General features: G+C 38.7%; 1 protein-coding gene across 1 annotated transcript in view; it reads left to right on the forward strand.

The window, feature by feature from the left end:
- The window catches only part of DCBLD2 (discoidin, CUB and LCCL domain containing 2), a 46,568-nt gene extending 26,110 nt beyond the window's left edge, over nt 1-20,458 (forward strand). Inside the window, exons 5-15 of the mRNA XM_057412992.1 lie at nt 1,222-1,294; nt 3,805-3,938; nt 4,621-4,661; nt 7,208-7,423; nt 9,006-9,130; nt 11,935-12,082; nt 12,478-12,648; nt 14,105-14,198; nt 14,555-14,604; nt 16,260-16,397; nt 17,585-20,458. Of these exons, the coding sequence (XP_057268975.1) occupies nt 1,222-1,294; nt 3,805-3,938; nt 4,621-4,661; nt 7,208-7,423; nt 9,006-9,130; nt 11,935-12,082; nt 12,478-12,648; nt 14,105-14,198; nt 14,555-14,604; nt 16,260-16,397; nt 17,585-18,030 (1,636 nt within the window). The 3' untranslated portion in view covers nt 18,031-20,458. The remainder of the gene's footprint in view (nt 1-1,221; nt 1,295-3,804; nt 3,939-4,620; nt 4,662-7,207; nt 7,424-9,005; nt 9,131-11,934; nt 12,083-12,477; nt 12,649-14,104; nt 14,199-14,554; nt 14,605-16,259; nt 16,398-17,584) is intronic.
- Nucleotides 20,459-26,639: the final 6,181 nt, after the last annotated feature.

Raw genomic sequence — 26,639 nt, forward strand, 5'->3', positions numbered from 1 at the left:
AGAACTTGAGAAACAAACTAATCAGGGTTAGAGCTGGGTAATTTTGATCTTTGCACTCCTCCTTTCTCCCTCTGTCTCTCTTTTTTTGTTATTTACATGCAGTATACAGTAGAACCTCGTTAATTTGCATTAATGTATAGAAGCTAATATCTTATTTCCATAGACAGAACGTTGCTTTTATAAACATATATTACAGAAGGTATACACCTTGAATGATGAAATTTATATTGCAGTTACCTAAGGAGCACTATGAAATGTGTTAAAAATTGCAATCCCATTTCATAGTTTGGTGTGAATTAATGGGGTTCTTTGAAGACATAAAATGCTGTGCCTTCTGATGGGGGAAGCTGAAGTCATTTCCATGTTTTATCCTTCTCTATTTTCATCTAAAGCAAGGGCAGTGTTTAAAACTGCAGACTTGTGAAGTACATAGCTTACTTTTTGGAGATCTTAATCCCTGCCATGGTGAAGTGTTTCAAAGTGCAACTTTTGCATTTCTCTTTAATTTTCCGAAGTTCCAAAACAGGGCTCTAATTGTAGCTTCTGGCCTTATACCTCATGTGCTTAAGTCTCTGAATCCCACTATTTCCGTGGTACCGGCAATGTTGAACTGCAGTGAAAATGTTAATGGTTTATTCCAGTTCACTGCTAGATCTTGAAGATTTATGAAGATTTAATAGTTTTTGTATGTGCAGTATGAAATGGCACCAGGACATGAACATGGGCTTGCATTAGAGGTGCAGATGTCTTGCCTCTTGCTTTTCATGAGCTAGTGGTATTAACTGAATTTGGCCAGCTTTTTATGGTGAAAGCATTGCCAGGAATATTGTATAATAGCATTACTTTTCAGATATATTATTTAAAGGTGCAAACCAAATAGAGATGCAGGTGTTTAGTTTATAAAATAAAATTTGTTAATATCATTACCTATATGACTTTCAATTTACAGAAGCCATGCAGTGTTTATATTATAAAATGCTGGCTTTATTATATTGAGACTAGAACTGTATTTTCAGATGAGACTTTTAAAAATCTTCTTTACATGTTCTGTTCTCCTCTTGTGTACTTCTCTTCCTGAGTATTTTTTTCTGCTTTGATAGGTCTTCAATCAGGATATATCCTTAAATAGTGATATATGAATGATAGCAGTGTAAATCAAAAGCACAGTGACTATTTTGTAGTTGCATGCATCTTTTGACTTGATATTTTGTTTTCTTCTAGTAAGTATTGTCCAGCTGGATGTGTGATTCCTTTTGCTGATATTTCAGGCACTATTCCCCACGGATACAGAGATGTGAGTAAAAATACTGTGGTCTCATGAGAGTTTTGCTAAAACACGCAGTGTATAATTACAAGTCATTTATAGTTCTTCATGTTAGTTCTGTTGCCTGGATTCTGGAATATATTCCTCCTAAAGCTGAATAGCATGGTACTTGGTTTTTGTGCACAGCTGCTAAGTGCCCAGTGCTTCAGATGTTGCCATCTCAAACAAGTGATGTGGTAGAGACACTAAGGCCTGCTGAGAAAGGTGGATCAATCAAAATAATGTGTTATACTTTCTCTTTGGTTTTGTTGGCTTTCTCAGGTTGGGAAATTCAGATTTAGAGAACCAGTTCTATTAATGATGCCATCTTGGTTTTGACAACTGTAATGCCTCTCTAAACAGAGGGTCACAGTGGTTTTCTTAATTTTTATTTGCAGCGTGAAAGATTAACTACTATTTATGCTTGCAAGCTATGAAACCATTTTCAGAACAGAGTTAATGCTGCAACATTAATAGTTCTGTAAACAGGAAATTAAAATCTTTAATAATGTACAGTTTGCTTAGAACACTACAAAACCCTATATAGTGTTTTTCTGATGTAAGCTTGTACAACTGAATTAGCCTGCCATAGGACTGGAGGGAGTTTGCTTTTTTTAAGTGTTTTAAGAATTTAAGAATTTTGCTAGTAATCTAGTAAAAGATTACATTAAATTTCTTTGCTTAAAATATTCTTTTAGGAAGCCATTAGATTTGACACAGAGGAAAGACAATTAAAAAACATTAATAAGCAAAAATTTTAATATTAAATATGAACCCGAAGTGCATGTCTCTGATTTTGTTTTCTCAAACATCAAAATCGTAGGATACCTATTTAAATAATTACCCATATGTAAAAATGTCATGTACAGCATAACTGTGTTACATGTTCTGGTCCACCGCGAGTTCTTTCTAAATGGCTGTGAGGTAATTTTTGTAGCTTGAGATTGATTCTCTGCCTAACATATTGGCAGCATCTGTGGGACTTACGCTTTTTGGGATTTTTTTTTTTTTTTCCCAAAATCTGGGAAACTGTTTTCTATGGAGGAAAAAGGAAACTTAAGGAAATAAATGTCTTGTGACTTTTCATATACTTCATTGCTGTTAAAGGGCAGAGAATTTCGCAGAAGTCAGGCTGTGTGGAAACAAATCAAATGGTCTGGCCCTTTACACCAAATTCCAGATACAAACTCTCATGCGTCTCTTCTAAATGATAGCAGTTGCTTGCTACTTTAAAAAATACCCTAAATCTTGATTCCTTTGTGTGCGACCCCAGTGTCCACAGTCCTTGAGGATTTGGAGCTCTCATTGCTGACATTTTCTGGTGAGCAGGGAGAGGCGAGAGCTGCATCACTGCTCTTATTTCCAGGGAACATAGGAAAGAGGAGCTGCAGCACAAATGAGACAATTACATTTATTTAGAATGCTTTGGGGATATTTTGGGGGTGGGGAATAGCATTAGAGTTTTTATGAGTGAATATACTGAGGAGAATTATGTTTGGAAAAGTCTTGGTGAGCAAGGTTTTTTTTGCTGGTTAGCTTGAGAGATATGGGCATCCTTGCCTGCTGCACCGTGCAGTTATTTCTAAAGAAGCCACAGTGGATAAAGTTGTTTTGTTTTTAAAATAATGTGAGAAAGAAAATCATCCATGAAGCCTTCCTTCTGTGGAAAGGACCTGCTGATTCCTTTTGTAGCGGGACTCTACAGCACCTAGTGGACTGGTTGGCAGAGCAGTGCAGCAGATATGTTTAGTAGCAACAGCTACCAGTGGACTTCGTTTGCTCTCAGTGGCACAGGTAGCCTGCAAGCCAGGGAAATGGAAGTGCCACTGTGACATTTGTTAGTGGATCCAGGCTAACAGTTTTCCAGTGAGAGCAGAAAAGGACAGGATGTCCTGCAAAAACTTTTTGTGTAACTGATGTCCATTGACCTTTACAGGCTAGGTAATCAGCTTCTTTAGAAGGAATTCATGTATTTAGTGTGGGCTTGTGTGGATCAGAGTGCTTTGTGGTTAAACCATGAGTTAAAAAATATAACCTATCAGCTAACAGCTACAAAATCTGCAATGCATCACTCCTTAATTGTGAGGAAATAAATATACTTTCAATGTGCTTTCTATTAAAAAGTTGCCTATGTATTTATATATTCAACTTCTGTTGTCTAACATAGTAGATTTATTGTAGGCTGAAAGTCTGGCTATCTGGCATTTTCAGGCTCAGTCACCTTGCTGTTTGTTAGAGCTTATTTAATTACATGAGTTATACTCCAAATACATCTGGACAAGGATGCATTGAAATGTAGGACCTTCTTTTTATGTTTTTATAAATTCCATAATAAACTGAAGATGAATGGTTTCTAAATAATGGAGATACGGTTAAATAAGAACAGTGTCTTAATGTAATAATAGCAAAGACTATAACTAGACAATGTAGCATTTACAATATACAGTGTAGTATTTTAACTTATTTACAAATCAGCATTGCATTTTCTTTTTCTCTTCAAGTCATCATCACTTTGTATGGCTGGTATTCATGCAGGCGTTGTATCAAATACTCTGGGTGGCCAAATTAATGTTGTAATCAGCAAGGGCATTCCATACTATGAAGGCTCCCTGGCTAACAATGTCACCTCAAAAGTGTGAGTATATTTCCTATCTTCTCCTTATATGTAGCACGTGAGGTCGTGGTAGTGTCTAATTGTGGAATTAATTTCAGCTGGTGGAGCTGTGTATTCCATGGACAGGTTTTCTTCTGGAAGGTTCTCGCAATGCTCTTTTGCTGTGGTGTGACTCTTTTATCACATATTTTAACCTCTACACCATAAAGATGAATTTTCCAAATTCTGCAAGGGGTAGTTTGTATCTTCCAAAATGCATGGCATGACCATAAAGTCCTAATGCTCTGTGGAAATATAATAATTTAACAACAACTTTCTAGCTGCAGAGAAAGAGCATGTCATTTTATCTCAAAAGTCCCAGGAATTAAAGCAATCAGAGGAGATTGGTTCTTGTTATTGTGATTAGTTTAATTTAAAAGGGAAGCATTTTAATGAAGTCTTGAGTTTTTCTGGGCAGGTGTTTGTTTGAAAGCCTTTAAGTCTGATAATATCACTGGGCTAGATTTCAGTTGGAAAGGTGTCTGTACTGAAAGTGCTGCCAACTTGGTGATGGGAAGTGTTACTTTAATTGTGAAGTGCTTGTTTAGGCATTTCTGCATAGGTTTCAGTGGCAAACATTAAGGCAAGAAAAATAAACTGAAGAATGTTTGTTTCATTTTCTTCACTGACTACCACAGAACCCATCTTCTTTTGTTCTCTGCAGGGGACTGTTATCTACTGGTCTTTTCACATTCAAGACGAGCGGTAAGCATTATCACATGTATTGCATGTTGATACTTTCATACAAATTTTGTGAGTAGAAATAAGTAAGTGTGCAGGTGTTTTATTTCTTAATTTTTGCTTGTTAGACTTTTTTCCCTGCATTCCTCACTAATGTGTATTTTTAATTAACTTTACTTCCTCATTTTGATGATTAATCATCTCTACATATATATATATGTATAAATTAAACCTTGCTTATTTGCAGAAAGAGATTCTTTCAGGTTATGTTCCTCTCTTATAGTCTGGTTTAAAGTGACTCCTATACTTTAAACATATTGCTAAATCCCATAAAAATAAAGCATATTGTTAATCCTAAAATGATTCCTCAACTTTTTCCATCCTGTTTTACTTTTTATCTTCCCATACTATTGCAGATGAAAGCTATAGATGAAAGAGATAGATTACTTATCTCTTGCTCAGGAAGGGCATCTCTTGGGCCTTTGCTCTGTATGTAAGTTGTGTTCCTTCTTGACCACCGTGTTTTTTCTGAAATATGTACGAGGTTGCTGATTGGTATAACAAGTGTTACACCAAAGCCTTTTTTAGGTCTTAACTGCTTTTCATGTTTTTACTTTCTAGCAATTTCCCTGGTTCATAAATAAATTAGCTGTAGTTTTCTAAATGAAAGGTAGCTTTTCTGTAAGTCACTTCTAACATCTATTCAGAGATGGCATTTAAAGTATTGTGAAATCAGTGGCCTTTCCTTAGTTTCTTTAACTAACAATATAAAAAAACCTTAACAAAAGAATTTTGTCTGTTTTTTGTAAGAATAAAGAGCAAAACAAAAAAGAAAGGGGGAGGGGAATCATACACATACTCTTCAAAAGTAAACAAATACTTTCCCTAATATATAAATAAAAGAGATGCTAAATGGGGATATATAAGCAGGAATCTGATGGGCAGGAGCGTTTGGAGATGGAAATGTATACAAACAAGACATAATGTTCAAGTAATTTCTCTCCCAGACCCCTGTAAGAGCTGGAAGAAGGAATTGCATGTCTGGTGACCCTATGCATGGAGAATATTAAACACAGTGGTCGAGGCAGGGTTTATTGGTTTTTGGTTGTTTTTTTTTTGTCTCTCAGAATGTGATCTGATAGTGTATAGAAAAGGAAGTAAATGGCCTGGATATATGAAGAGCTAGGACAAAATGCTGAGCTAGACTATCTGGATTTCAGTCACACATTTGAAAAATTATTGAATAAGATAGAGACGAGGTACAGGTCTAGATTAAAATTCTTGTGTATTTGGGTGGCCTGGGAGTTTGCTGAAGGAGAAAAAGAATTCCATATTATGTTCAAATGAGGTTTATCAGAGTGTGGTGAAGTTACTCATGGGATTCTTCTGTAGCAGTTGACTTCATGACTTGGTACAAAATAGAGGAGTGTGTTATTAATGCTAGAGGTGTGGCCAGTGCAAAGGAAGGTGAAAGTTTGTACAGGAAAACTTGGCTGACTTTGAGACTTGAGTAATAGAAATTAATTTAAGAATTGCAGAACAAAAAGTATAAAGTTGGGTATGTAGAGACTGGCATTTCTGCTTCAAATCGGCAGCATGTTAGATGGAAATGACAGATGAGGGAAAGGATTAGTGAAGTGCTAATGTAATCATGCGTTGTAGGAGGTTATGTCTAGTAGAAACAACAAACTATAAATGCTATCACACAGGATATTGGCAAGGCTTTGTCTGGGATCCAGTGGCGCTTCGGGTCTGCCACCTGTACTTCCTTTGAGGCATGAGCACCCGACCTTGATGGAAAGAAGGGCTGCAGGGGCACCTCCAGGGGGTGGGGGAGCCAACAGCAAAGGGGAAACCATGGGTTGGTTGTTCAGGCTGGCGTACTGAAGGCAAAGATTGTTCTCAAGTGATATGTCTGGGGAATACACGTGTGAAGGGAAAACTTGTCACTACAGAACAAGATTTTAGCAAAAAGAAAATGGGATATCAAATAGCCACAAGGAAGTTTAGCCAGGAATTTAGGAGATATTTATTAGCCATCAGCAGAACGTGACATGGGAAGAAACTTTTAGTAAGAATAGTGACAGAAAAATACAACTGATTTCAAGGATATGTTTGAGCTCAAGGCCAGGATTATGACAACAGCTTCCTACATGCTATGGTGTATTGTTCAAATTAACATTGTGATACCAAGGTGGGTTTAAAACCCAAAAAGTTCTGTGACACAAAAAAGAATGATCAAGTCGTCTGTTTCCCATCTCTTTGTTAATCATACATGCTTCTAAACCATGACACCTCCCCTAGAGCTTCTCGTGTAGTGCTCTGTGTGGATGGTAACTGAGAGAATATCCACATGCTCTTGAGCAGACATAAATCATAGAACAGTCATGACCCCAAGTTTGCTTCCAGCATCACTGTTAGCAGAAAACAGTGTGTTTTGTTGGTAGTGTTATTATGGAATAAACTTAGATGGCAGTTTAATATTTGCATGTAAAGTCTTAAACTCCAAGCAGGTGAAATCATTGAGTAACTTGAATTTTCATTTTGAATCCTCTTTCTCTCTTGCTCAGGTTGCTATGGGACACTGGGGATGGAATCTGGAGTAATCCCTGACTCCCAGATCACAGCATCGTCTATTCTTGAGTGGCCTGACCGAACAGGACAAATGAACATCTGGAAACCTGAAAATGCCAGACTAAAAAGGGTTGGTCCTCCCTGGGCTGCTTTTATCAGTGATGAACATCAGTGGTTGCAGATTGACTTGAATAAAGAAAAGAGAATAACAGGTAAGTGAATCTGATCTGGCTTTTAAGCAGCATTCAAAAAGTTTGGTTACTGACATCCTTTTTTCTAGTGCTTGGTCTTAGGTAAACTCCAGGTGATGTTTAATTATAATTACAGCAAAGTTGGTTCCATGCCCTAGCTAATACACTGGACCCTGGAGTTGAACAGGTGGAGTTTCATAGTAGAAAACACCTCTTCCATCATAATTTTTTGAAATGTTTCCTGTGGTTTTATTGGATCCTTGATGCTTCCGTGCTGTCTCCTTGCAGGTGCAAATCCATATCCAGTCAGTCCACTGGTACCTTTGATGCAGGTGTACTGCCCAGCACGGCTGTAGTGAATCCAGTGGATTCAACAGTGGAATAGGAGCAGATGCACTGCAATGTGAGATAGGAGCAGATGCACTGCAATGTGAGATAGCAGCAGAGTGAATTGGCTTACAGGCTCCCTGTCACCTCCTTGCCTGAAGTGGAATTTGGGCTGAGAGCTGGGGATGGTGGGCACCTCGCCAGTCTATTGTGCTTTCCCTCAGCAAATGGACCAAACAGTGCAGACCGATACAGCCAGAGTCTGGGTTAGGCTCTGCTCCTTCAGAGCAACTGTGGTAGACCATGACTCTAGGAGAGACAACTGGAGGTGCTGTTTCCCAAATCTGCTCTGAATGGTTTGCTTCACGTTTTGGGAGTTGAATAAGCTCACGGTTTCCTATTCCTGTTGATGGCAATGTGGTCCATGGTGAGTGCACTAGGCAGTAGTGAAGCACAAGGCATTTACATTTTGGGTTTAACCTCAGGGGTAGCCTTAAGTAGTGGCAGTGCAGCTACTGTATCTTCCGTGTTGCCGGTAGCATCTTCTGTTTTAATTGTCCAGAGGTGATTCAGTGTTGTTAATGGGCATGTTTGCAGTCTGACTTAAATCAAATATAAAGTGACTTTAGTAGAGTGCTTCATAGAGTCCCAGGCTTTAAGACTATTGTGAAACATCCTCCTTTGATAAGTTTGTCTCTTTCTTAAGTGCATGAGTTGGTCTCTAAGCTCAGCTGCACACTGTGCTATTAGCAGCTTGACTTCCTGTCATTAAACAACTTGGGTTCGCCAGCAGCCTTTGTTATTACCTCCCTGGGGACTGCTTGGATTTTACATTACTCCTCTAATTCCTGTACTAATAAGCTTTTACAAAACAGCTTTCCTGTGTGAGTCATTGTGTGGTGCTGAAGTGTGGGCTTTAGGAAGCTATGGTTCTTTCAGTGGTGCTTTGTGGTTGGCAGTACAAAAGCAGTGAGGAGCAGTACTGGATACAGGAAGTGGGCCATGATCAAATGAGCAGGCTGTGTGTATCAAGAAATAGGGGAAAAGTGCTTAGCAAGGTTGTTTCATGAGAATTGAAATATAAAAGTAAGTAAAATGACTGTTAAGTTTTAGTCACTGTAGAAGTTTCAGACCCTGGCACTTTGGATAAACTTTTTGAAATGTAACTGGGCCAGTGGAGATTCCAAGTGTGTAGCTCTGGATTCAAAAGCTGATCTATTAAGTTTTACAAGCTGGTACCCATTTTTTGTCTAATGGAGCACCTTTATTTTCACAGGTATTATAACTACTGGATCAACCTTAGCAGAGTACTTTTATTATGTCTCTGCGTACAGAATTCTGTACAGTGATGATGCACAGAAATGGACAGCATACAGAGAACCTGGCATGGATAAAGATAAGGTAAAAATACCACACACTTTCTAGGTATGTTCTATGGACATTTCACGATTCTAAATAGGACTAATTCTGGTAAGGTGAGGAAACATTAAATAACTTCCCTTTCCATGTAATTTTGAATTATAAATGGCATCTACATAGAAGAAAATATGCAAATATGTAAGAATTTGAACAGTCCTGAAATTCAGAAATTATTAGTATTTGGGCATGAGAATATTCTGTGCAAGAAACTTCTGTTGTCAGTGGTAAGCTGACTGGTAGTGTGTCCCTTTTAAGAATAATCAGATTTCTTTCAAAAGAGGTAGTATATTTTAAAATTAAGGCTTACTTTCTTATCCTCTTGTGGTTACAGAATAAATGTTAGGGGCTGTATAATTTTATGTCTTCTATCAATCTTGCTTTTTGACCCAACCTGACAAAGTTTTTTCCTTGTATAATAGAACAGCCCTTGCAGAGCGGAGTTTTCTTAAGAAATGGAATGGCATGTTCAGATTGAAACTGCTTTGCTACACAGAAAAACTACCTGATGTTAGTGGCAAGATAATCTTATCTTCCCTGTGTTTACAGTTTTGCAGTATTTGATAGTAAAAATGAGAAGATTAATGTCCTGTGTGGTCTTCCCCATGGTTTGGGGCAGATTTTCTTGAACAGATGGAGAGGTTTCTTGGTAATCTGACTGTAACTTCATTCTTTTTCTTAAAATTCTTGGATGTAATTTACCTTACTTCCATAGGCCTGCCATACAACATACATGTAACAGTAACCTAGTAACTTTTTAGAAACTGGGCTTAAGCTGGTCTTTAGCTGTACTTGGTTTTCTTCCCTTTGCTGTGAGTTAGAATGTTTCAAGGTATAGGATGTAGCATCCTATGGTGAAGTGAAAGGTTGAAGTATCTTTTTGTTTGTTATGAGGTTTTTGAACCCTAAACTTAACCATAGTAGGAAGCTTCCCTGAGAGAAGACTTTACTGCTGGGGCTGGTTCATCTCCTCGAACCTGCGTGTGAACAAGACTTAGTATGAAGTATTCAAGGGGGGAAAAAAACCCCAAAACTCAAACCAAATCCAGGTCTTTTGCTAGTTTCGGAGTGCCCTCTTGTGACCGTAAAATATAATCTCAGCTTCAGCTTGTGAGCTGCCCAGATCTATTGAGGCTTCTTGTTTAGTTTCATTATTTTCTTAGAAAACCTCTGCAGCTGTTGCTTTTTAGTTGTTTTTTTTTTTTTTCTTTGTTTATTTGAAGTTCATGAAATGAAATACATTGTGGAGCCTGAAATTGCAGGCAAAAGCTCTTCTATGCACTCTTTGTAGTGTTAGGTACAACACATGAAGAACCAACCGTGTATACCCAGTAACTGCCAGCTGTAGTCAAATGGCAGAAAAAAAGGTTCAGTCTGGTTGCTTAGGCTTCAAACTAGTGAATTTTTCCTCTGTCTGACATGATCTTGCTTGACGCAGGTTTGCTTTGAATGCATGTGCACACAGGCTTCTCCCTTTGAGTCTTAAGTAATTGCACACCACACCAACCAGAAGGTGCTATTCCCTGTTTTTTTGAAAGATACTTGAAATTCCTAACACTGTGTAGGAGACCAGAAGCTTTTCCAAGGTTTTTGTGTAGCCCTCTTTGTAATAGAAGCCTGTCAGTACTCAAAAAAAGTTTTTCTTAAAATTTTCATGTATGAGAAAAAGAATAAAATGCTTGAATTGGGGGAAGTGACAAAACAAAGCTGCAGTGTTGGAAAAGTTTTGTTTGACAGCACAGAGGCAAACAGGAGAGAGTTTGATCATAAATGTGATTTCTCATGAAATACTTGCCCTGTATTGAGCTCAGAAGCAAACTTTTTTATGCAAAAATAATTAAATGAACAAAAAATACCAAGCTGCAGGTAAAATTAAGTTACTATCGTTAACACCTGACATCAAAAGCTTGACTAATAAAAGGCTGGAGTAAAGAACTGCTTTACTGTTACTTTCTTGAAAATTGCCCTTATTTAGGGGGAAAAGTGGCTCCAAATTGGAACCTACTCTTCCATGGGCATACAAACTGACTGCTTTGTATTCTTATTTCCAAAACAACCTCAATACACTTGTCCCTGCATTCAGTCTGCCTGCGTTCATTGCTAGTAAGTGTATTTAAGAAGACTAAGCTTAAATTCAGAGTGGGACAAGTATGACTGAGAGCCATAGAACCATAGAATGGTTTGGGCTGGAGGGGATCTTAAAGATCATCTAGTTCCAGTCGCCTTGGCAGGAGCAGGGGCACCTTCCGCTAGACCAAGCTGCTTAAAGCCCCATCCAGTCTGACCTTGAACTTGAACACAGTGTAAATTGTAAATCTGTGATTGTAAATCTGCACTGCAGTAGGCTGGGAAAGAATGGAGACTATATACCTTAAAGGCAAATACAAGGTATTTGCCTACCTAGATTTATAGTATCGTGAATGGGTCAGCAGTTAGTCTGATAGTGCTGCATTTGTATGTATTGATACTTACAAATGAAAATGCTGGTTACTAATTTCAGATGTAGAATCTCCAATACACTCAGACATGAAGTACTGCATTTAAATTACCAAATGATTTATTTTTCCATGCCTAACTAAACTGAGGTATGTGTCTATTTGATCAGCTGGTGCTTGAAAAAAATGCCTGTGGAAGGACAAACCAAAATTCTTAGGCGTAAGCAACAGTAATGGGGTGGGTGTGTTTTTTGAGAATGGAGACACATCATGTATATCGGGGAGCCCAGGCATGAGCTAGTGCAGTTGTGTAACATTATGTTTGTCTCTTTTTTTTTTTCCTTTCTTTTCTAGGTATTTCAAGGGAACACTGAATTGTACCAGGAAGTTCGCAACAACTTCATTCCACCCATTATTGCACGCTTTTTTAGGATTAACCCCTTAAAATGGCACCAGAAAATTGCAATGAAAGTAGAACTGCTAGGATGTCAGTTTAGCATAGGTAAGGTGACTGAAAACCTTTCAACTGTGCAAGACAAGCAGTGAGATAATTTGGCAAATATGATATTGGGGGTATATTTTAATGAGGAAAAAAGTACATCTTAGCTGCCTAATTCTTTTGTAACTGACACCTCTGAATTTCTTCAAAAATTATTACACTTAACCTGGAAAAGAGCTCATTCAGGTGTGAACTAGGTAATTTAGAAAACTGATGTTCCAAAAGACACCAGTCAGTTGCTTTCCATGTCACTGATTCACATGGGGGATGAGGTTCCTTGTTGTATAATATGAACAAAAACCTTTAGAGCAAACTGTTGCAGCTGTCTTCTCCTGCAAAGGAAACATGGAAAACTAGCAACTCTAATCACTTTTTTATAAAACTCTTTTCTTCTAAAGGCCGTGCTCCTAAAATCACCCTGCCACCTCCACCTCAGAACAAGAATGATAACAAAAACAGTGAGATCAGTGATGACATCATTAATTCAGTGAAGACTTCGTTGCAGACAGATAAAACAACTTTCACACCTGAAATAAAAAACACTACAGTGACTCCAAGTGTAACCAAAGGTATCCACAGTTTAGCAGTAAAAGTGTTTGGGAACTCCTTACAGTACCCTAGCATATATTAAGTGTGCTTTCTGAATTTAAATTTTCTCAACGCTTAATAGATGCTAGCAAGTTACCAGTCTTTTTAATATTTACCAGTTTTAAAGAAAATTTAATATTTACCAGTGATAAAAAATGAACAGTTGCATACTGTATGCAGAAACAAAACTAATCTAAGTCATTGGCCTGGTTTCAGCTGGTATAGTTAATTTTCTTCCTAGTAGCTGGTATGGTGCTGTGCTTTGGATCTGAGAACAGTGTTGATAACACAACAATATTTTAGTTTTTGCTAAGTAGCGCTTACCTTGATCAAGGACGTTTCAGTCTCTGATGCTCTGCCACTGAGGAGGAGCACAAGAAGCTGAGAGGGAGCAGAGCCAGGACAGCTGACCTGAACTAGCTAAGAACCATATATATCATAGAACATTATTAGTGTAGAAACTGTGGGGAGTTGGCTGGTAGGTTCTGATTGCTGCTTATGGGCTGGGCACTGGTCAGCAGGTGATGAGCAATTACACTATGCATCACTTACGTTTCTTGGGTTTTATTTCTCTCTCCCCTTTTGTTGTTTCCCTTTTCATTACAATTATTATAATAATAGTAGTAATTTAATTTATTAAGTTTTTCTTATCTCAGCCCATGGGTTTTACTTTCCACCCATTCTCTTCCCCATCCCACCAGGCAGGGAGTGAGCAAGTGGCTGTGGCAAGCTAATTATAAGCTGGGATTAAACCATGACAGTCGTATTAAATATATAAATTCTTTCTTTCAAAACTTGTTCAAACTAAGTTCAGCTTTTAATTGCTGAATAAATTTTGTCAGGAGAAGTGGAGACTCGGAGTTAATCAGTTTTAACTGTTTCATTATTCAAGTTGTTAAATTCTTAGGACAAAACACTTTTGACATAGCTAATATTTTATGGAGCATGAAATTCAAAAAACACCATCTAGCAGCATGTTTTTTATTATCAAAGAAAATGGTCAGAAAAAGGAGCAAGATCACTGCAGATGCAGGCACTGGTGACATGTCCTTTAGATGGTAGGGGATAGTCAGACCCAGCGTGGACTGCTTCTGTTAAGGTACTGTAGTGTTTACTTCTTGTAGGAGGTTCAAACTTCAGCAGTTGCTCTTGATTTTCCTTGTTAATAATAAAATATATTGTTCTAACACAAACACCTCACTTACGGTAGAATGTGTTGATTTTGATGACAAACCTTGCAAAAATAGCAGCTGTAGAAGAGCTAGATGCTAATGACATTTACACTGGGAGCATCCAGCAGGGTAGCTTAGCTGGGGTAATCTGGTGCGATGGATGCTGTACATGAAAACTATGTGCTTTACCCAAGTAATTTGCAAATTAAACACTGATTTATGAGAAGCTCTTCTGTCTGACACCACTTAATTTAATGGCTTTCAGATGTGGCATTGGCAGCAGTTCTGGTTCCAGTGCTGGTGATGGTCTTCACTACTCTGATTCTTATCTTAGTTTGTGCGTGGCATTGGAGAAACCGGTAAATGACAAGATTAATGAAAGTGCTTTAAATGAATGTTAGCGTGGTGCGGGGAATGCAGTGCTGCATGTATTGCTGTGGGAGCTACGCGGTCTGCCCTTGTGGAAGGAGTTTGTTCAGAACTGTATTCTCTGTGACTCGCAAGGGCAGTGAAAATAGCTTTTTGTAATGTTCTCCTTACAAGTGCTTTTACTGAAAACTGGTTTCTCCAGTAGCAGCACTGGTGATGGCAAGACAGGTTACTGGTGCTTCTGTGTTAAATCTGATGACCAGCTACAGCCAAGGTGATAGTTGCTGAGTGTTAATTAATGCACCTTCTGATAAATACATGAACTAAAACATCTCCTTTTTCACAGCAAGAAAAAAACTGAGGGCACTTATGATCTACCTTACTGGGATCGTGCAGGTAACGAAACAGTTTTCTGAAATCCTTCACATTTTTTGTTTGATATATATTTCAGATAGCAGCAACACTGACAATTTCCACTAGCAGAAGCTTCTCTAATGCTAACTGATGTGGGCCTAGTGAGCACTGAATTGCTATTCTGGACAGACTAAACTGCTTCAATTCCCTGGATTATTACTGCTCTTCCCAGAAATAGAAAAATGCTTTGTCTTCTGCTAGAGCTTACAGCTTCAGATCTCCTTTAGGAAACAAACTACAGAACCTTTTAATTACACACGAGGGGAAGAAGTAATTTATGAGAATGTCTTTCTACATTTGATAATCATGTATTTGGTACTTTTTTTGTCCTGGAAAAAAAACTTTCATCTTAGTGTATAAGGTCTCTCAAGTTTTGTCCGTCTTCATTGCCATATGAAGCAAGTGGGGTTGTCTGCAACCCCTTCTTCGCATATCTTCCATCCTACTGTCTTGTGCTCCATTAACTTAAGATCAGACAATTCCACCAAGTAGCACTTAGCAAGTGTCCTGAGAATGCTTGTGCTACATACAGCTTGAAGGGCTGCTGCAGCACTTGGGGTTGTACTGTCTGTATGACCAGACTACACTTCCCTGTCCTTATGGTGAAAGTTTCCCCAAGTGTGCTTGCTCACTGCAGTTTTAAGTAGGCCTTATCCTTTAGATGAGAAACTTTCTAATGACCTTATTTTTATTTATGACATGTCTGTTTCTGATAGGTCACAACACTGTTGTCTCAGACTAATAGGCTCAAAGTATCTTGTATTTAAGTCACAATGATGGACATGCCAGGTTTTTTTCCTATTTGCTTAAATTTAAATGTTCAGGATGGAGATCTGCTTAAAAGCAAATCTGGCAAAATCCACTATCACAATAATGTTGCTGAGCTTCTCTGTGGAACCTCTGTCTGCCCCCTCCAATCAGGTACCTCAAACTTTGTTAAACGGTGTTCTGCAGTTTTGAATCTCCCATTTCTTGGGTTTTACCTACAGGATAGTCTCTTACAGCTGGAATGAAATGTGTTAATAGACAGCAAAACTAGAATGGCTGTGGCTGCTGGGGGGAGAGATGGGGGAACCTAACACAACCACCACCCCTTCCCTTCTCTCAAGGGAACATTCATGACCACAGTCACACCTTTTTGTTTCCACTGAAGTTAAAATCCTTTTTATTCAGGTTTTTGCAGATATTCACTTATCAACTATTTTTGACAATGTGAGTTAGAAACAGGACATTAATAGCAAGAAGCCACATTAATTAAATGTACTCTTGAGGTTATAGCTGAGATTTATTGAAAATTTTACGTAAATATTCAATTTACAGATTGGAATAATGGCTGACTTTAGTATTTGCCGTGTTGTATTTTATGAGTTTATTAATGTGATGAGTAGCTCCAGCACTGCTGCTAATGGACGTTGGGGTGTGGGCTCACTAGACTGCAGCAGTTCTACAGGCATATGAAGGGGGAGCAGTCAAGCAGGCTGTTTGGGTGAGAGTAATGCTGTTACCTCAGAAAATGTTAAAATACCTTGTAACCTGGGGTTATGCAAATACTGGTAATTGCTGTAGAAATATTTTAGCAGCTTAAAATACAGTATATATGCAGGCCTGGGTGTTGTTTTTCTTTAATCCCTGTGAAGGATGGTGGAAAGGAATGAAGCAGTTTCTCCCAACAAAGTCAGCAGAACATGAAGAAACGCCTGTACGCTACAGCAGCAGTGAAATAAGTCACCTAAGACCAAGAGAAGTCCCAGCGATACTGCAAACAGAGTCTGCAGGTACATTTTACTGGTTTTGCAGGCCAGGAAACAAATAACTAACTAGACATGCTAAAAAATGTCAGAAACTGACTACATTTAATTATTTCCCATTTGTTTGGGGAAACAGAGGAAAAATGAGTAGTTCTGTTGGTAAGCACACTTAAAATGCAGGCTTTTTCAAAGCTGTTTGGATTAATTGACTTGAAGTGTTGTAAATAACACTTTCTCAAGTTAATGCAGTTATTTTACCTGTATTTGGTCTTAAGCCCCATAAAGGGTTGAAGGATATTTTTCATGCACTGGAAGCAATTTCACCTCATTATTTTTATGCATACATTTGAATGTGGCACTTGGTTCCCTACACCTATTGTATGGCTTATATAATTCTTTTGATCTAGAAAAGGAGGAGTTCCTGATAATGGCATGTGCCCTTCCCCTGGTGAACCAGTCATTAGGGGAAGATGAATGACACTGCCATTGGTTCTGTGCTTACATACTGATGGTGGCAGTGTGCAGGCATGCGGGAGTTATGGCTTCATGGCAGGGAGAATTACATAGAATAATAGAATAGTTAGGGTTGGAAAGGACCTTAAGATCATCAAGTTCCAACCCCCCTGCCATGGGCAGGGACACCTCACACTAAACCATCTCACCCAGGACTCCATCCAACCTGGCCTTGAACACTGCCAGGGATGGAGCACTCCCAGCTTCCCTGGGCAACCCATTCCAGTGCCTCACCACCCTCACAGTAAAGAATTTCTTCCTTATATCCAATCTAAACTTCCCCTGTTTAAGTCTGAACCTGTTACCCCTTGTCCTGTCACTACAGTCCCTAATGAAGAGTCCATTCCTCTTTCTATGTGATCTGTTTTTACACAGCTAGTGGGTTTCTCACTTTTCTTCAAAAAGGTGACTTTGTTTTGAAGCAGATTTACAGCATGGGAAATTGCAGCTCACAAGGGAAGAAGTGTAACCTGAGAAATTGGGATATTGCGGCTGTCCCCAGTAGCTTTATCTATTGGGTGAAATGTTTCCTTTTTTCCAAAGCAGTTACCACTGGCAGACAGACGGATCACTGACTGGATCTAAGATAACAATGTCTGTGATGCTAGTGACTGATAGGTTGTATTTAATGTAATGTCACTGCAAAAAAATAATTCCTTTAAGTGTGTTTTTATTTTGTTTTGCTGGGGTTTGCAACACAGAGTATGCTCAGCCACTGGTAGGGGGACTTGTTGGCACGCTTCATCAGAGATCCACCTTTAAACCAGAGGAAGGAAAAGAAGCAAGTTATGCTGATTTGGACCCTTACAGTTCACCCATCCAGGAAGTTTATCATGCCTATGCTGAACCACTACCTATAACTGGACCAGAATATGCAACTCCCATTATCATGGACATGTCCAGCCATCCCAACGTACCTCTTGGCATTCCTTCCATTTCCACCTTCAAAACTGCAGGGAATCAAGCTCCTCCACTGGTTGGAACTTGCAATAAACTCTTATCTAGGACAGACAGCACATCCTCAGCACAGGCGCTGTATGATACACCCAAGGGGCAACCAGCGCCAGGTACCACTGATGAATTGGTGTACCAGGTACCACAGAGTGTGGCCCATGCCACTGGGAGTAAGGATGAACTCAGCTCATGAGTAAGGTAGAATGATGGCTTGCTTTTAAAAGCCAATTCCATAAAGCTGACAGTTACACTTTTTAATTGCATTGTTTTGATTTTGTTAGTCTTAATACAATGCTGAACCAAAAGATGTGATACTCAAGGTCAGGAAAGCTGGTAATCCTGCCTTTCCTGAAGCTGTACGTATAATTAATAGCTTGTCTCCTGTAAAACCATGGACAGTTTTATTACTACTGTACAATTGTCTGTCAGACATGAGAGAAGAACTCTTCAAGATTAGCTTCAGTAATTGATAGATGTGAATGATAAATTGGGAGAAACAGTTTAAAGTACAAAAGCCAGTAATTTCTTGCTAATGGTACTGTGGAGGGGCGGGGGAGTTGATGGGACCAAAACCCAAAGCTTCTAACTTTCTAAGAGCTATATGTAAGCACTGTAGTGTCTAAAATTCATTTTACTTTATTTAATGCCTGTATAACCTTGGACTTCAAAAATTACTGTCAGGACTGATGGCAAAAATCCTGTTAACTTCATGGCGTAACAGGGGTTTGATTCTGAATTAAGTTATTTCAGCTTTTGTTCACAGGATTAGGAATCATCAACCGCATGTTCCTCAGAAGGTTCCCACCATTTTCATTCACCTTCCAGAACTAGAACCTGCTGCCTCTACAATCTGTTTTCTGCCTCATCTCCTTAAGCCCCTCAGTCTTGTTCCTTCCTAGGGAGCCAGGAGACATAAAACCATACAAGCAAACTGCATGGCAACTGCTTTTACATTTTTCTACTAAGTAAAGGCTACTCTGAATAGTGTCTGCCTCGAATTTAGGCTTCCCCGAGGGTCAGTGTGACAGAGGTGTTTGGGGTGACCAAATTTATAAAGGTTTCCTCTGTCCCCCAGTCTGCCTGTGCCAGAGTATGTGTTTCTGTGTGTTAAGATGTGAGCTTATATACAAAGAAAGATATGTATATAGTTTTGTGAGTGCTTAAGGAAGCACGCAAATATTCTAATGGTGCACAGTTTGTGTTGTCATACACACATTTAGCACATATGGTATGTTTTACCCCAACTGAAAAACTTTAGCCTTAGGGCTTGTCTTACGATTATTCTTATTAGAAGTATAAAAGATTCCAAAACATTTCAGAAGAACCAGTACTGTTCCAAAGAGGGTCTGTCCATTTCAAAAGCATTACATGGAATTTGTATCCTTCGAATATTCTCTGCTATGAAAATTTGGGGTCAGTCTTCCATTTGGGGTAACTAGTTTTAGCTGGGTAAACATGAAAAGAAAAGAAAACAATTTGAATGTTGTATTTGCCATTTTTTATCTTGTTAGAAACAAAGCACAGCTTTTGAACCTAAGTAGTAGGAAAAAACCCACTATAAAAATGCTTTATTTTTATGGTAACAGCACAGTTGGGAGGATGCTGAATTAATTTATCATGCGAAACCCCCGACATACACATCAGCCCAGTTTTATGGACTCAGTGATTACTCTTCGTTTCTGTACAGTAATTCAAGTCAGCCTTACTTAACACCCTGGGTCCTTAAATCAGGTGGAGAAGAATCAAATCAAAACTCAGCTACTGTTCAAGAAGGCTGCCACCATTGTCTTACACCAGTATGGTATCCTACCTTATCACTTAAAGATTTGGTTGCATAGAAGCTATTATGTAAACTCAGAAATCCAAAATGACTTGTTGCCTGTTATTAACACCTAGAATGTGTTACTACATACTCTGTGTTGCCTTAAAGCCTAATTCTACAATTCTTTGATCATTCTCATTCATTGAGAATTATTTTCTGTTTGTTTGTTTAGAATTGGGTGTCTTAAGCCTAAATGTGAATGTAAGTAAGGGTGGTATATTGGACCCATTCATGAAAAAGCAATTCCTTCCTAGGAATTTGTATTTTGATGATAGCACAACTTTTTCTGCTTGATAGTGCTAGTCTGCAGTCTTTCTTTGTCATCTTGCCTAAACAGGTAAGTAAGTGTTCTTGTCCATCAGCAGCAACTGTGACTTTGAAATTATCTGAGCTGATTTTATTTGAAAGGTGTGACATATTCCATTCAAGTTAAGAAAGCATTGCATTTTCAAAATGTACCAGGCTTAGGAACGTTAATCTACCATAAAAATAAATGGATGTGTTTAAGTCAGTAAATAAATAACGCTCTTGGATTTAGTATTTTCTGTAGGCCAGGTACAGTAGAACTGTGGATATACTGTAGGCTAAGATGGTGTCAGAATTGAACAGTTTATCTACAGGGGCTTATTTTATGAACAACCATAATGCAGTTTCATTATCTGGGCAGCATGAGCTGTTAACAGGAATGGGTGTTCTTAAGAATTTAAGTCCCTTTTTTGAAAGAAATTGGTCCCAAGCTTTGCTCCCTGCTGTCAGCTTTGAAAATGTTACCTGCTAGGGTTAACCAACTTTGACTGTGTAATGCCACAAACTGTAAACACTGGTTCACAAATGTAACTTGTATGACACATTTCAGATTAGACTTCTCCTGTGTACAATACAAGCAGAGGTGCATTTAATGGGTCTCTTTTTTACATGTGAAGACATGGATATCAAATGTATGTCAATCTTGTTTGGCTTGAGTATTCTCCCAGAATGTATGTTCTTACCTCAGCATGTATTGTAGTTGCTCAGGATTTGTATATGTTGCTAGAACTTAGACTGTATAAATAGTGAGGGGGTTTTATATGTATGTTAAAAGTATTTTAAATAAATTGTACATACGTATTACTTGGTATGTTTGCATTTAACACCCACCCTGTATCTAAATCACCTTTATTTTGGAAATGCAAGGGTAATTTATGAGTTACCATATTACAATAGGGTTTATGCCCTGCCCCCAAGAGTGACCTTATACCATTTCCTGTCAGCCATCCACAGAGGATGTGCTGATCCCTGCTTCATCTGCCTGAGGATTAAAAGCAATAAACTGACACTTATCAGAGCCCTCCTGTGGGCTGGAGTCTGCTGCAGGGGCAAGTGGTATTGACAGGAGAGAGCTTCCCTGGCATTGCCTGCTGCAAGCAGAATGTCAGGTCTGGACTGCTGCGTGACAAGAGGCTGAGACACAGCACAGGCAGCTGTCCTCTTGTCAATGTAATGAGAAAGTTGGGCTCCTGTCCAACATAACCCATTGCTTAAGATGCAGACTTCCCTGCCCCCCAGTCAGCACAGCACCAGTAGAGGGACTGCTAGCTGATTCTTCAACAGAGCAGGGCTACTTCCCAGTTACTGAAAAGAAGCTGCTTTTGCTTGCAAAGCTTTCCCCTGCTTGATCTTAATTCTAGTACTGCTAAATGGCTTAGTCCTCTGCTTGTCAAAAAAGCTTGTCAAACAAATGTAATATCACAAACAGACATGTCCAGAAAATGTGTGCCAGTGTGCCTGCAAGCATCCCTGCTTTAGCTGACCAGTGTTCCAGATGGACTGTTGTCAAGTGGAACAGCCAGCTGTGTAACACAGAGCACTTACTGCTTCCTGATCTGTCTCTGCATCTTGCTAAACATATATTGTGAGTGAAATGCAACTTAGCTGAAATAGTGCTGCTTGGGCTGGCCACCTTTCTGTTTTCCACATCACAGGTGAGGGAGGGGAGTTAAAAACCAACTGAAGCAAAACTATCTAGATTTCTGAAAATCTTTTAAAAAGCAGGAACCACCCTTCTTTTACACACCTTAGTGTGCATAAAAGTCTCCTGCCATACTATTTTTTATTACTTTCCCACAGATTTTGTACAAAAATAGTGAAAGACCATGAGAAATGCTTAAGTTAAAAGAAGTATTCTGTTCACTACACAAATACCACAATATTTCTACAAAGAAAAGTTCCTGAAAAAACTTTTGTGTTAATAAATGAAATTTGTCCTTCACCCTAAAAGTAAGTGTTCAGCATTTGTATTGTTTGTGTTCTGTTCTGAAATATAACATAACATACCTACTTAACACTTATAGTAAACTCTCTTCTCCAGTACTGGGCGATCACAGCTCTCTCATTGCAAGCTTGAAGAAACTCCTGCTCTGCTAAGACACATCAGATGTCTCTGTGCATTAAGACTTCAAAGGAATGCATACTTAGAATGGGTGATGCTGACCTGTGAGGACACTAGCACTAAAGAATTTTACCGTATACAGTAGTACAGTGAAAGTCACCTTTAGAAATTTTCTGTGCAAATTTTTCCTTAGATAAGTCTTAAAACAGTTATGGATAGTGTAATCAAGTATACCATGGTTCAGCTTTGAGACGCACAACAATCACTTTCATGAAACCAAATCATCAGTAACCAAATTCTGATTTTAAAATGACATACAAAGCTTGAAGCTGATGTCAGTTTTCGGCACAGCCAGAAGTTTATACCAAAAACTGTCTCTGCTGTCATGTCAAATGGAAAGAAACACTATTGTTTTGCATACGACACTGGAAGAAAGATTCCTACTTACATTCACATTTAAATGGCAGAAGACTAGAACAGCTTTTAAGTGTAGCATCTGCATGCTGAACGTACCTAGAGTAACTACACAAATGGCTCGATGGTCAAATTACAGTAGAATCACAGTCCACCTTAATAGTGTTGTGATTCTTTTGGCTTTTTTACCTTTGTAAGTAGCTTTAAGCAAGACAAAGTCTAAAAAAGGATGCAACTGAAGGAAAGTGGAAATCCACAGGTCAGGTTTCACACTAATACAATGCCACAATATATAAAAATTATTTATAGACTATTATAAAATCTTACATTATTTTTGCAGTTCACTTGCCTTGCTCCTCAACATGCTGCAGCTTCACAGGGTTTTGGCACCAATGGTCAGAGTGCCAGAATCCATTTTGCTCAGGAAGGCTCCTTCATATGAACTATTCTACTACTTTAGTCTTTCTGAAACAAAGGAAAAAAAACAACCTTGGATTTTACTAGTAAAACAGAATCCATGCTTTATGCATCAAACATCTGATACACATCTAAACCAGTTGATACAAAGGTATGGACAGCTAATTAAAATATTCCCTTTCAGTCGCAGAAGGAGGTCTATCTCAGGCCATTCTGTAGTTTTACTTTATAACCTCTCAGAAGTAGATTCAAAAATACGGTCTGTATTGCTGTGCCTTCAGGAACTGCATGAAGATGATTTTTTTGTCTGTATCAAAAAAAAAACCCAAAGGCAGCCTTGTAACTGAAAACAATGCTTTGTCACTCTACCCAGCTCTGAGGTAGACCATACCACTTATTTACTTGCATGTTTAATTACTTGCATGTTTAATTACTATAAGGAGAAATTGCCAAAAAGTAGGCTCCGGTAATGAAATTAAGCTAATGCTCTTGTAAGGAAGAGTGGTCAGACTTTTGGTTTAGTATCTTACCTGGAAAGCAGGATGCCCAGCAGCACAACTGCCTACTACTGCTGTGGCTTACTGGTACTTCCACAGTTAGTAGTGACCCATTCTCTGTGTCTGGAAACTGCCAGAACCCTGTTGTAGCATCTCCAGGCACAGGGAACACAAGGTGGGCTGTGCCACACTGCCTGGTCACCTTCCAGCACCAAAACAGGCACTCGGCACCACCACACACTCACTCAGGGAATCATGCAAAAGGTTTCATTTGCTACCACAAGAAGTTTCAGCAGTATAAAACCCACTACCTGTAATCAGTGGAAGATCTTGCACCAGTGATTACTTCATTTCACATCAAGCTAAAAAACAACTTTCAGCATTCATCTTACACTGCCTCTTGCACACTGGGAATTACTTCCTTATGGTTGCTACAAGTTCTTGCATTTTTTTTTCTGTTGTATCTGTAGAAGCACCGCTGCTGCTGTACACAATATTATAACACAGGTGTTAGTTCCCCCTGTAGAGGAGAAACTGCCTGCGGATGGAGCTTTTGTGTGGAAAAACTGTTAACTGATGGAAGTATTTTGCTGTGAAAGGACATTAGCTCTTAACATGTAAGATACCAAGATCTAATACATACAAAATATTCTCCAAGTATAAACACTTCAAAGAATGAAAACTAGAGCATGTGGAGAATTAGAGCTATTCTTTCCTAGAAAGTAGCTGAGGTTTCTGTTTTTCCAGAAATCCCTGACTATGAGAAAGCAAACCAGACACCTGAGCTGTTTCTCAGCATGAGCAGTCGTGATTCCACATTATTTTACTTACATGGTATATATTCATGTATATCATGTTTCTTATGAATCTGCTCAGGAGAGGAGAGCAGGTGCAAAAAGGTTCAGTGGAACAACTGTCACAGTGCACAGTGTGACAGTTTTGAAAAGCTGGTCACGGTCCCTGGCCTGTCAATGACCGCAAGATTTCGCAGGCCTGTTTTCAGTGGAGGTTTGTAAGATGTAATTGTTTAAAGGGTAAACCTCATTTAAACAGTTAAATGACAGTTGCCAAAGTCATGTAAAGCTATCTGGTTTGCCTTTCATGAACTAAAAAGACAAGAGTTTTTGATGGCAATTATTAGGAACAAATAAGGAATGGCTACAAAGAAAACAGAGCAGACGGAATTTCAAATAATGAGGACCTTTAACGTAGCAGGTTTTGTAGTTTAAGAAAATCAAAAGGCAGACAAGTTTCACACATACCTCTAAGAGGCAATAAAGTCATTAAGAGCCTGAGCAAATAAACCCAAAAGGGCAGTAATATTTTATACTCCCTCATACTTCAAAGGAAGCAAAAACCGAACCTTACTTTTTAACAGTCATCTATGCCCATAATGAACTCAATGTAACGGAAAGATGAAAATTGGACAAACCACTGAAAAACTCCTCAGTACAAGTAAAAGACCTTAAAACTGGTGTGGACCTTCGTACAAAACACACTATAAAGAAACTGACCAGAAAGAATAAGAACAAAGGCCTTTTACAATTATCTATGATTATCTGCATTTCAAATTCTACCATTCAAGCTAAGATAGGGTGCTACAGAGACAACAGGCTCCATGCAGAGGAGCAGACAGGTACCACCACAGCACAGGTATGGCAGAGACTTTTCCTACAGGCTAGAGGGTGTGAAACGAGGCAGCACTAAAACCAAGCCTAATAACTAAACTGAATCCTGACACACCACAAGAACACATGGGATTTATCAAGTCTACTTGTTTTGTCTGAACTTATGATTCTCTCCTCTTTAAGTTACTCTATTTATTTTTAATTGGAAAGCTTTTCTGCTCACTGTAAGTAGAGGTCCAGTGAAATCTATCACAAAGCCCCACCCCACAGTGAATCCTATCATAAAGCTAGAGAATTTCCATGGGAATTGAAACAGGAACTTATAATTTACAGTCCTTGCAGTCTAGCAGATAACAGTGCTAGACAAACAGGAGTACATACAGATGTGAAAGTAGTACCTGTCTTAACTGGCATTTGATGTATTGTTCAATCTCATAACACAGAAATGAAAATGTCTGATTCACAGGAATCTTGCTGAGATTCAGGATTTGTTTTTAGCTCCTTCTGTGAACCCAAAGTAATATTCTATATCAGAAACAACAGCACTGTAAAACACACACACAAAAATAAACTCATCTGTGTATGTAAAACAGCGATCATAGAATATACTCAGGATTCATTCAGGATTGCATTTGCAGAACAAAAATTAGGATATTCTCCAGACTGAAATACAATACTGCAAACAAGCCTCTGCTTTATTTTTTTTCTTCAGGTTTTACAATGACAATTTTGGAACAAAAACCAAAATGGGCAAAGACAATTAAATACCAAAGGACGTCCCTAAGCGTAATATAAAATATTAAAAGGTAATTTACTCCAGTGTCTCCTTCTGCCCAAGAAGATTGATTCACTGGGAGCAAAAATTTGCATATTTCAGTAAACCTCAAATAAATTTTTGTAACTTAAGGAGATTTCCCAGCCACAGTTTAATGCAACAGAAAAGCACTGTACTGGTCCAAAAACTCTTTAATGTAAAAAGGCAGCCAGAACAGGGTTTGCAGTTCTCAACTCATGTAAGAGCATTTTAGCTACAATTCCGGAAAGTCATCTTCCTTCAGACAAGCAAGCAAAAAGACCTCATGTTAACTGTCCTCAAAAAGTTTCTCAGCATCCTGTCTTAAGTCATACCTGGCACCATACACACCACAAAAATAAGCATGCACCACACGCTTAAAATATTCCATATTTGATCATACTGGATTAAACTGTCTTAAAACTATTCAAGACACAAAAATATTTCAGAGATTCAGACACTAATAATAGTTCTTTAGTCACTAGTGAAGAGCAGTTTTCCAGATACCGGAAGAGTCTGTCAATATAACACGCTAAAAGCAAGCTCCCCCCTCCCCTCCTCCTGCATCCATGAAGTTTCTGAGGTTTCAAATAAGTGACATTTCTGATGACGACATCATAGAATCATAGAATAGAATCATAGAATAGTTAGGGTTGGAAAGGACCTTAAGATCATCTAGTTCCAACCGCCCTGCCATGGGCAGGGACACCTCATGCTAAATCGTATCACCCAAGGCCGTGTCCAACCTGGTCTTGAACACTGCCAGGGATGGAGCATTCACAACCTCCCTGGGCAACCTATTCCAGTGCCTCACCACCCTAAAAGGAAAGAATTTCCTCCTTATATCCAATCTAAACTTCCCC

The sequence above is a fragment of the Pezoporus wallicus genome, unplaced genomic scaffold, assembly GCF_028554395.1.
Source record: "Pezoporus wallicus isolate ANWC-B61680 ecotype Strahan unplaced genomic scaffold, APGP_CSIRO_Pwel_v1 contig_6484, whole genome shotgun sequence".
In the NCBI taxonomy this organism is placed as follows: domain Eukaryota; kingdom Metazoa; phylum Chordata; class Aves; order Psittaciformes; family Psittacidae; genus Pezoporus; species Pezoporus wallicus.